Source organism: Propithecus coquereli, unplaced genomic scaffold (genome assembly GCF_000956105.1).
Source record: "Propithecus coquereli isolate 6110/MARCELLA unplaced genomic scaffold, Pcoq_1.0 Scaffold160, whole genome shotgun sequence".
Taxonomy (NCBI): Eukaryota; Metazoa; Chordata; class Mammalia; order Primates; family Indriidae; genus Propithecus; species Propithecus coquereli.
Window position 1 is genome coordinate 2,831,147 of NW_012140525.1, and position 12,435 is coordinate 2,843,581.

General features: G+C 34.4%; 1 protein-coding gene across 1 annotated transcript in view; it reads left to right on the plus strand.

The window, feature by feature from the left end:
* SLCO6A1 (solute carrier organic anion transporter family, member 6A1) overlaps positions 1-12,435 on the plus strand; it is a 160,214-nt gene that overhangs the window by 96,499 nt on the left and 51,280 nt on the right. Inside the window, exon 8 of the mRNA XM_012641056.1 lies at positions 2,307-2,502. Within this exon, the coding sequence (XP_012496510.1) occupies positions 2,307-2,502 (196 nt within the window). The remainder of the gene's footprint in view (positions 1-2,306; positions 2,503-12,435) is intronic.

Below are 12,435 nucleotides of genomic sequence, written 5' to 3' on the forward strand. Positions count from 1 at the left end.
TTTTCTCTGTTTATTTTCAAATTTTGCATCATAAGAAATATCCAACTTAATTATGATTTTAAAATAGTTGTTTTATCCATTTATCATTACTGTGAATTCTAAAATGTTTAAATAATTTTTAACTTCTTTCTTGTATTTTTTGTTTACTGCCCTTTTATTTTGCTTCTTTTCCCCCCTACTATTCTGTCTTCTCTCAATGGGCTCATTTTTTTATTCATACTTTCCTCTCTGATTTCTTTAGGAGATTTTAACTATCCAGTGACAGTTCACTGTCCTCACTCCTCAGGATTTTGTTTGTGTATGTGTTTGTGTCCATGTTTGGTCTAGGTTATTAATTTTATGTTTTTAAAAAACTATCAGTGTAATTATCATTCTTTTGCAAATAATATGTTCTCTAGCAGCTTTTACAATTTTTGCTTTATTCTTGATGTTATGGAGTTTTCCTACCTTGTTTTCTTATCTGTAAAAATGAATTTTTAAAATATTTTTCAATAGTAGTTGGAGTGTACATTTATTCCCAGGGCTAATATTTCATTAATTAGGTAAATTTCTCATTCTCAAATATAATTTTTCAAATATTGTTTTTCTGGTATTCCTTTCATTATATTTTTCACAACTGCTATAAAACTTTTTGTGGAGCCTCTCATTCTATTCTTATTATCTTTTTTAGCAAACAACTTTTTTTAAAAACAGTTTTAGATTTACAGAAATGTTCTGAAGATAGTATAGAGAGTTCCCATGTACTGTACACCCAATTTCCCCTTTTATTAACATCTTACATTAGTATGGTAGATTTGTTACAGTTAATTAACCATTATTAACACATTATTACTATTTAAATAGTTTATTCAAATTTTCTCAATTTTTACTTAATTTCCTTTTTATGTCCCAGGATCTCATCCTGTAAAGCACATTATGTTTAGTTGTCATGTCTCCTTCGGCTTCTCTTGGCTATGACAATTTCTCAGTCTTTCCTTGTTTCAATGAGTACTAGTCATCAAAGTTTTGAGGAATACTGGTCAGGTATCTTGTAGGATGTTCCTCTACTGAAAATTGTCTGATGTTTTGTCGTGATTAGACTGGGGTTATTGGTTTTGGAAGGAAGACCACAGAGGTAAAATGCCATTTTCCTATCAAGGGGATATACTATCCATGTGACTGACTACTTTTGCATTTGACCTTGATCACCTGGCTGAGGGAGTGTTTGCCAGGTTTCTCCACTATATTCATTGTCTTTTAACTAGTCATTTTTGTTACTCTTCTTTCATTGCTTTTTCTATCTTTTTTTTTAAATTACACACTGTGAATAGCACAGCGCTTATTTACAATTCATCAATTTACTTACAGTTGTCTCTAGTCTGAAGATTATACTGAGATTTGAGTTTTTATTGTAACAATTATATCTTTTAATATCTGCGTTTCTTATTTGTTCTTTTTTCATCCACTTGTTTTATTCCTTCCTATTTTTATTTTTCTTCTTTATTTTTATGGAACATTTTATTTTTATGTCATTTATCTTTTTGAGTATTCTAAAATTGTTTATTTTCACGTCTTCTTTAGATACTTCTATGATATAAATTTAACTAGTACTAATGATTTCTTTTGTTATTGTCATATTTTTCTTTCTATACTCATATTTAAATCTATCATTGCTATATATTTAGGGCAGAGAGGATTGCATCAATGTATGAATTTACTATGCTATCTCCATCTGGTTATTTTCTAATATATTCTACTTTCCCTCCTCCTCCTCCTATTTCTTTGTTTTGTCTGTTTCTAATTACTTATGCTTGATTAGAAAACAATCTTATCATGGCTGGTCTGGAGTCCTGCTTTGTTGTGAGTTTGTTAATATTGCACATCCTTTCACAGAACCAATGAGTGGCTTGGTTCAATTCTCGTTAACAAATCTCTGTGAACTCTGGTCATTATAATCATGCCTTCTGTGATAAGGTATAAGTCCGATCAACTTGCTAATAATAGCTCTCTATAAGACAGCTCCTATCTTCTGTTTTGCATGGATTAAGTTCCCGGGTCTTTTTTAGATGTGATTACTACACAAGAGCAAAACTTCACTATCACTGCCCTAAAGTTAAGTAGGCCTATGGCTTCAGCCTTACTCACATGTTTGTGTTTCTCTTAAGGTTCAAGTTTATTGAGGTATTTATCATGGCTTTAAGCTTTCTCTCTCTCTTTTAATTTAAATCTATGTTTGCTATATGTTTAGAGCAGAGGGGATTGCATCAATATGAATTATCTGTACTATCAGCTGATTGTTTTCTAACTGTCGTTTTCTTTTTTTTTAGGACTTGTTTTACTTCCAGGAAGTGCACTTGGCCAGCTTCTGGGAGGTGTCATTGTTTCCACATTAGAAATGTCTTATAGAGCCCTTGTGATATTTGTAATGGTTACATCTACTGTATCACTTATACTACTTGGGTTTATAATTTTTATACGCTGTGATCCAGGGAAGTTTGCTGGGATCACTGAAGACTATGATGGGTAAATATAATCTTATATATTAGACTTTAACATCAAAATTCAACAGCATAATTCTCAGTCAATTAATAATTATTTATCCAGTAACCTTTATATGTTCATATCATTCTTGGAATTATTGGACATCTAAAAGAAATATAAAGGATAGTTTCAACTTGTATACTAAGGGCACAGATATTATAATGATATTTTGTGATATAACTTTTCTTGCATTCATAAAGTACTAAAAAAAAAAACACATTGAAAAGATTCAGAACCTAGAAGTGAGACTCTATATTAGACTGGGTAGCAACTAAGAGGCAGTACGAACCATGCAAAGCTGATCTGACATTGTGTTCCTGCACTGGTTTGTCTGCCTTCTTACAGACATCAATGAGTGTAATTAAAGTATACCTGAAAGTATGCATGTATAATATCTCCTTTAAGCTAAATATGCAAAATTCAAAGAACTGGGCAGAGTTCGATATTAAATACTAGGGAACAAAACTGGAATTGGAAACCAAAGAACTGAGCAAGTAAAATAAGAGAATAGGACTGCTATTTCCAGCTACAATGAAGTAGCTTATGGTAGTCTGATGCTCCCATTGAGAACAACTAGAAGAGCTGAATAAAATTTAAAAAGATTTGTTTAAAGGCAATAGAAAGTTGTTCAGGCAACTAGGAATTTAAAGTCCAAAAACCTGGAGAAAGGCAAAACCTAGAGAGAAGAGGAAACTTTTTGCAGCCACCTTTTCTCTGGGAATATTTGCTGATTGTGGACATTAGCAAGAAGCTGAGAATTTGGACAAAGAGTTCAGGCAAAGAATATCTAATCTAGTAAGATGAAAAGAAACCATCACAATATTTTAATAGACATATGAGCCTAAAGAGACAAAAATTAGGACACAGGGAGGCCATGTCATTAAAGTGAAGAAAGAGGTATAAAAATACCTCTTACAACACCCTGATACAACACCCTGCTGGGTTTTCACTCAGTGCATTTGCTGAATTACGAAGCTAGGAAGCTAAAATCCAGCAGAAATCCCATGAAAAGCAGAGAATTCCAGCAGTATTATGATGCTTTGTAGATAGGAAATAGAGTTTAGAATGTGCTGGGTGGAGGAACCCTGGTGAACATTACATGTTCTTAGTTGGTATCTGTGTAAGGCTAAGACCTAGGACTGGGGATGGGGAGGCCTTCCTAAAGTACTATGGTCTAGCCAAGAGTTAATTTGGTCTCTGATTGGATTAGTGTGGTCAGTCAACACTCTGTATCATAGAGAAAGAGTATGATCCAAAGCTACAAAATGTCTTATTCAAAGGCTTTGCCTTTAAATAAATTGTCAAGTAGACCAAGGACATGAGGACATGACCAAAAACTATAAAAGAAAATAGACAGTAGAATCAACCTACAGGGTATCCAAATATTGGCATTATCAAATAAGAAGAATATTAAAATAGAATTGATATGAGCAATTAAAAAAAATGTGAATTTCTCATCAGAAACCGTGGGACCAGAAGATAATATCTTTAAAGTCCTGATAGAAAAGAGCTGTCAACTCATAATTCTATATAAAGTTAAAATATATTTCAAGAATGAAAATAAAATTAACATATTATCAAGTGAAGTAATAAAATTTATTGTTAGCTCTAAAAGAAATGACAAAGGGATCTCTTCAGTCTAAAGGGAAATGATAACAGAGGAAAATCTGGAACTTGAAGGATGAGAGAAGAACAAAAGAAATAATAAATATATAAGTAAATAGATTAATTTTTCACCTTAAGTTTAAAATATATATGATTGTTGAAAATAAAAATTACAACATTGTTTGGTGTAGATTTCAATGAATGTGCATGTAATAACGTATGGCAACTGTAACCTAAAGGAGAGAGTAAAAGGATCTATATGGTTATAAGGCTTCTCTATTTTATTAAATAAATGGAGTGGTCAAATATCAACTTGAAGTAGGTTTTATATATACGTATACACACACACACTTATATCTACCTCTATCTAAATAACTATTTGTATACATATATATATGCATTTGTATATCTATATCCATATATATATGTGTGTGTGTGTGTGTGTGTAAAGTTTATATATATATATTTAGGTCTATCACCCCTGGAAAAAAAACACTATAGAAAGGATACAAAGAGTTATAGTCAAAATGCCAATAGGGAAATGAAAATATGATAGTGAAAGTAGTCACATAATTCAAAATAGGGTAAGGAAGGAGGAAGAGAGGAATGAAAAGCAGAGAGGACAAATAGAAAACAAGTAATAAAATCATAACCCTCAATCTAACCATACTAATAATTAAATATAAATAATCTAAACTGGGGGCTGGAAAACTATGATCTACAGGCCAAAGTCTGACTGCAGCTTGTTGTATGTATGGTCTGAAAGCTAAGAATAGTTTTTATACTATATTTGTATGGGTTGTGCAAAACAACAAAGAAGAATAGGATTTCTAGATGAGTAAAGAGCTTGTAGTCATCACTCTTATCCTCAAAAAAAAAGAATTGAACAAACTGAAAAATCAATAACTCTTAGATAAAACAGAGATCACAGGGCAAACTGATATTCCCAAAACTGGAGAGACAGGAGAAGACAGAAAATTGTAGTTTACTGGGAGCAGAAGCCATTGGAGCAGAATCTTAAATAGTAATTGACTAATTGCTGGAGCTGGAGTATGAGAACTTGAGAGTTAAAAACTTCTGCAGGCCCCATCTCAAGGGGACCCACAAACTTTCATGACTCTTACATCCAGAAGCCCCACCAGGTTCTCAAGGTGAAGATAGTAAAAGACAAAAAAAATCTTCTTATGTTTTGGGCATGGGGAGAGAGAAAACAACCATCTTGAAATATATTCTAGAGTGGTCTGTTCTCTTCATCAAAAGCCTGCCTGCGGGAGAAACATCTTCACCAGGGTTTCCCTACCAAACTTTAGGAGGAAGCCCAATTAGACAAGTCAACCCCTCTAATCTTCCTGTCTCACATAAAGAAAAGACAAAAAAGACCAAGAAAAACTTCTGGAGGTCACAGCCCAGAGACTTAGACTCGCTTCAGAAATGACAAAAGCCTCAAATTCAGTCTTAAGATTATAGGATTCTTCCCCTTCACAATACCCTACCACCACATCAAGAGATATCTAGTACAATAACAGTAAATTACAAATGAGAAAGCTGCAAGACACATTTATTTAATAAAGAGTTTCTAGGGAAACCCAAAGACAATAGAGAAGACAAACATGAGGATACTACAAAATACTGAGGCCTCCGACACTCACAGCTACAGCAAACATTAAACACAGCCTAACTTCTAGACAGATAAACATAATACTTCACACTAAAAGTCTACTTAACTCAGTTCTCGTACCTGATACAACATGTCTGGCTCTCAACAAAAAATTAAAAGCCATGATGAAAGGCAAGAAGAAAATAGTCTGAAGAGACAAAGCAAGCATCAGAACCAGACTCAGATATGGTAGAGCTTTTGGAATTATCAGACTCAGCACATAAAATAACTGTCAATATGCTAAGGACTCTATGGAAAAAGTTAACAACATATGGCCGGGCGCGGTGGCTCACGCCTGTAATCCTAGCACTCTGGGAGGCCGAGGCGGGTGGATTGCTCAAGGTCAGGAGTTCGAGACCAGCTTGAGCAAGAGCGAGACCCCGTCTCTACTAAAAAAATAGAAAGAAATGATCTGGACAACTAAAAATATATATATAGAGAAAAAATTAGCCGGGCATGGTGGCTCATGCCTGTAGTCCCAGCTACTTGGGAGGCTGAGACAAAAGGATCGCTTGAGCCCAGGAGTTTGAGGTTGCTGTGAGCTAGGCTGACGCCACGGCACTCACTCTAGCCGGGGTAACAAAGCGAGACTCTGTCTCAAAAAAAAAAAGTTAACAACATAAAAGAAATGATAGATAATGGCAGCACAGAAATGGAAACTCTAAGTAAAAAATCAAAAGTAAATGCTAGAAATCAAAAACACTGTAACAAAAATAATGAGCTCATCAGTAAATTGGACCTAATAGAGCAAAGTGTCAGTAAGCTTGAGGATATGTCAATATAGACTCCCCAAATAGAAAAGTAGACCAACAAGCTTATTGAAGTGGGGAAAAACAAAGGGGGGTGGAGAGAAAACCAAAGACAAAAAAGAATTTTAGAAAGGAGCAGATTTTTTAGACATTAGCAAGATGGTGGAATAGGTGGTCACCCACATGTATCCCCTCACAATAATAAGAATTCTTTACCTATTCATGGACAAAAGTCTCTTCACGGGAGCCTTGGAATTCAAGTAAAATGGACTTGCAAGGGTCATTTTAAGAGTACAGACCTGTCCTGAGGAGGAAAATCCACCTATGGTGGACCCGGCTTCAGTCCTAGAAATTCTCCGTTTCCCAAAGGGCTTGGCTACAGCCTCTTTTGGCCCTGAGCATGCCACCAAAACCAAAACCATTTGCCAAGGAGTCCAGGAGGAATCCTGCATGCTAGTGCCTTGTCAGACAGGCCTGTCTGCCTATTGGTCCCCTCATCTGTGATTCCAGCCTAGTACTGTTCACACAAGGACCCATTGGGAGACTCACCCATCTGTGCCACTGGGACAGTAGAAGACAATATAGCTAGGCTTATTCAGATAAAGCGACTATAAAATTCTTATTATGATTTTGAATTCCTTAATGTTTTTCTGTGAACTTGACTTGAAGACTTATAATAGCATAATCTTTAGTTCTAGAAAATAACATTTCTAATTTTTTAGTCCAATTTCTTTACTTAATAGATAAAAGATATCATAAGAAACTAGCTTTTTAGGTGGGTGTAGTCAAGACTAAAATCCAGTATTTATTGATTCTTGGTCTAGTGTTCTTTTCACTGTATCTCTTTTTAAAAGTCTCTGACTTATTTTTATTTGCTTGTATGATAGTTTATTGCAAAGCCTGGTGATTACATTAATACCATTGCTAATGACTAAATTTAGAACAATGGCAAACATATAATTTATTATTCAATCTTGGACATTTTTGAGAGCTGAGTGTTCTACTAATAATCATGACAGCACACTAGGCATCAGTGGCACTGTTCCAGGCCAACCAAGAAATATAGTCACCCCATTTCGATCTGTTATACTCTTAAAATAATGATAAAAATCATGTACTATTGGATTTATTTGCTTGTCATGTTCTGGAATACCAGAGCAAGAAACCACTCCATGTTCTAACTTTTTAAATTATTCACATTTGAATCTATAGACAAAGTTTACATATAGGATAAGAACTTGACACATTAAGAATCAGGTAGTTGGGTTTTGCTTGGATAACACTCAGTATGAATCAACCAACTTTAATTGCACTCAACTTGTATGAAATACTTCAGAGTAAATTTGTCTTTTTGGTGCCTAACATTGATCACCTTTCTATTTGGGGTTCATTTAGTACACATGTGAACTAAGGCCTTGACTCTCTCCAAATCAGTCAAAAGGGGAAGATATTACTTTTCTCATCTTCTTGACATCAAAAGCATATGACTTAGGCTCAGCTGATTGGAATGCTCCCCGAGGATTTTGATTTTTGAGAGAATAACACAAAACTCCATGATGGGTCTGAGATTACCTGCAGTAACCAGTGAAAAGCTGAAAGAACTGCAAATGTATCAGGTTCTCGAGGGCAAGGTGGCATCTTGCTAAGATTAGTCCTATGATATGATCTCATCTGCCTTTTTGAGTTCTTGATGGTTTTCAGAGTCTACTTCTCTAGGCTTCTATCTACTCTGTGAGATCCTGTGCATTCTTTCCATAATTTCGTTCACTTCGGTTATCCAAACTTATAATCTGCTCCCTGTACTGGTTTAAACATATAGTTTGTCAATTAAACAAAAATAATCTTAACAATGATTTTGAAATATAGCCACTTTTTCAAATGATGAATATTGATAAGACCCTTTGATTTAATTCTAAATTTATAGGTCATTAAATATGAAATGTCTGATTTTGAATTAAAAGCATAGTTTATTATATCTCAAACAAGAAGCAGTACAATTAATCAAAGTATGTGCCTAAACTATCAACAGAGTTTTGCCATCTTAATGGTAGCTTGTTTATGGCAGCAGCACAGCAGCCTCAAGAGGGAGTAGCAATGAAATTGCGAAAATTGTTTTCCACAGCTTTTTGAGGATTGAATATTTTGCCTTTCAAGAAGTGGTCCAAAGCCTGGAAGAAGGGGTAGTCACTTGGTTCAAGGTCTGGTGAATAGGGTGGATGACAAGAGAGTTTCCAAGGCCAGCCTCTGTAGTTTGAGAAGCATTGTTTGTGCTACATGCGGTTGAGCATTGTCTTGCAAGAGGATTCGTCTGTCGGTATTGACCAATCTCAGCTGCTTAATCGCAAGCATCCTTGTCATTTCATCTAATCGGTTGCAGTAGACATCCACTGTAATGGATTGACCAGGTTTCATGAAGCTGTAGTGGATAATACCAGCACTGGACCACTAAACAAACACCATTAGCTTTTTTGATGAATATTTGGTTTTGGACTGTTTTGGCACTTCGTCTTTATCTATTCATTGTGCCAAACACTTTGAATTATCAAAAAGAATCCATTTTCATCACACATAACAATACAGTGTAGAAATGGTTCACCTTTATGTCATGACAGCAAAGAAAGGCAAGCTTTGAAACAATTTTTCTTCTGACCTTTGTTTAATCCATGTGGAACTCATCTATCCAGCTTTTTTACCTTGCTGATTTGTTTCACATTATCCAATATTTTTGGAATAGTAACATCAAACCCTGCTGATAATTCATGCATAGATCAAGATAGATTTGCCTCTACTACAGCTTTCAGCTCATCATTATCCACCTTGGTCTCAGGTCACCCACATGTCTCATTTTTAAGATTAAAATGATCAGAATGGAACTTCTCAAACCATTGATGTACTGTGCATTCATTAGCCACATCCTTCCCAAACAGTTTGTTGATATTTCGAGCTGTCTGTGCTGCATTGGTTCCACAACAGAATTCATATTCAAAAATAACACCAATTTTTGACTCATCCATGGTTTCACAAAAATTTTCCTAAAAAAATTTAAAGGTAATCACAAGCCAAAATATGTGTTTGCAAGACTGAAGATGTACCTTCACAATAAAAATAGAACAAGAAGTGTCAAACTGAAATGTCAAAGATATAATATCAAACATCAAACTTTGTACTTAAGGAAATTGGACATGTCATACTTAATAACCTATATATTTAGAAAATGTTCTGGACTTCCAATTGCAGCCAAGGTAGGATAATCAATTTCCCTTCCTACCAAAACAACCAAATATTTGACAAAAATTCAAACAACGGTTTCCAAAACATAGGAATCGGTCAGTGAAAGGCAGTGATACCTGAGATATGGGAAATATGTAAATTGAGCCCTACAATTCCCCAGCTTACTGCCTTAGGAGAGTTTTGAGGTTATGGCACAGGGAAGGGGAACCAGACAGATGACAAACTTCCTGAGTTGAGACAATTGAGCTGAGGGTCCAGAGAGACCAACGCAGAGTTCACAGGACAGAGTACCAAAATATATATCTGCAGAAGATCCCCTTTAAGTATGTCGCAGAGTACTGATTAACACATATATGTAGGGAAAGTCCTTAAGTCTAAGGAAAAACTACCAAAAGGATGAAAGGAAAACAGTGCCCACCACTTATTAGGGTTAGGATTAAGGTCTGTTCTCAACACTAAGACTAGAAAACCGCAAAAATCACAGAGCAGAAAGTATGTGGAGGTCTCTTGCCTCAGTAAAGGGTAATAATTTGCCATAAACTGAGCAGTAATCTGGGTCTATCAAATCTTAAAAGACTCCAAATTATCAAGTGTTTCCAAATAAATTAGTTGCATTCCAGAAAAAAACTTGATAATATTTACGAAAGTACAAAAATATCCAGCATCCAACAGGGTGAAATTTACAAGTTCTCATATCCAAGAGAACATTACAAGAAATTCACAGAAGCAAAAAATAAAAAAAAAAATTAAAAATTCTCTTCCCATAATGAGGACATATATCACTTGATGAAAATTGACCCATAACTGACATAAATGTTAAAATTCTCAGAGAAGAACATTAACACAGTTATCATGTTGTATTACATATGTTATAAGAGGTATTTTTAAAAACCCTGTTAAACATTTAGAAATGGAAACTAGAATGTGTGAGATATTAATAAAAAATACACTGTATGAGATTAATATCAGATTAGATATTGCAGAAGAAAAGATCAGTGAACTTAGAATCAGTTGCCAAGTAAGCTATACAAATGGAAACAGAGAAAACAGAATTAATAAAAATGAGCATATCATCAGTGATTTGAACAATTTCAGGTGGCCAACTATATGTGTAGTTGAAGTCCCCAAAAGGAGTGGTGTGGAGAAATAAAAATATTTCAAGATATTATGCCAAATTTTTTCAAATTTTCTGTAAACTATAAACCTACAGACTTAAAAAAACTCACCAAACCTTCAGTACAAGAAACATAAAGAAAATTTTATCATGGTACATCATAATCAAATTGCTCAAAATAAGTGATAAAGAGAAAATCTTAAAATTAGCAAGGGGCAGGAAAAATACTTTATGCACAGAGGACCACAGATAAGGGTAACAGAAGATTTTCATCGGAAACAAATGCAGGTAAGAAAACAATGGAATAAAAAGAAAGTCAACCTGGATTTCTGTATCAAGCCAGAATATCTGTCACGAATGAAGGAGAAATAGTTTTAGATTCATTAATAGAAAATGTAAGTAATTCTTGACCAATGGACTTTCAGTACATGAAATTTTAAATGAAGTCTTTCAGGCAGAAATACAATGATACCAAATGAAAATATGAATCTACACAAAAGAAAGAACAGTAAGGAAGTGGTGACTACATGGATAAACATATAAGCTTTTGATATTATCATTTTTTCTCTTTAAAAATAATTATTAATAAAACAGAATAACATGTAATATGGGTTTACATGAAATGCTTTAAATTCACGTGTCAGTAGAATATGTTAGGTTAGAAATGTATACTATAAATACTGAAGCAACCACTAAAATAGCAAAGAGTCATAGCTAGTAAGCCGACATAGGAGTTCAAATGAAATTATACAAAAAATACCCATTTAATCACACTTTATACAGAAAAAGAGAAAAAGGGAAACAAGGAAGAGAAGAACAAATGAAAACAAAAAGAGGGTATATGTAAACCTAACCATATAGTAATCTTACTAAATGTAAATGGTTTAAATATCTCAGTTAAAAGACAGGGAATTTTTCTTTTAGAATTCTTAAGGTTTCATGCCTTAGGTTTAAGTCTGTTATTCATCTTGAATTGATTTTTGTGAGAGGTGAGTGGTGGGGGTCTAGTTTCATTCTTCTGCATGTAGCTATCCAGTTTTCCCAGCACCATTTATTGAAAAGAGATTCTTTTCCCCAGTGTATGTTTTTGTCAGCTTTGTCAAAGATTAGACTACCATATGTGGATGGTTTCATCTCTGGATCCTCAGTCCTGTTTCAGAGATCAATGTCTCTGTTCTTGTGCCAGTACCAAGCTGTTTTAGTTACTATAGCCTGGTAGTACAGCTTGAAGTCTGGTAGACCGATACCTCCCAGTTTGTTCTTTTTACTTAAGATTGCTTTGGCTATACGAGGTCTTTTCTGGTTTCATACAAAGCACAGAATTATCGTTAGGGTGAATAGACAGCCCACAGAATGGGAAAAAATATTTGCTCTCTACACGTTTGATAAAGGGCTGATAACCAGAATTTATCTAGAACTCAAAAAACTCAACAAGAAAAAATCAAACAACCCATTAACAAATGTGCAAAGGAAATGAACAGAAACTTTTCAAAAGAAGACAGAATAATGGCCAGGAAACATATAAAAAAATGCTCAACATCTCTAATCATTAGAGAAAT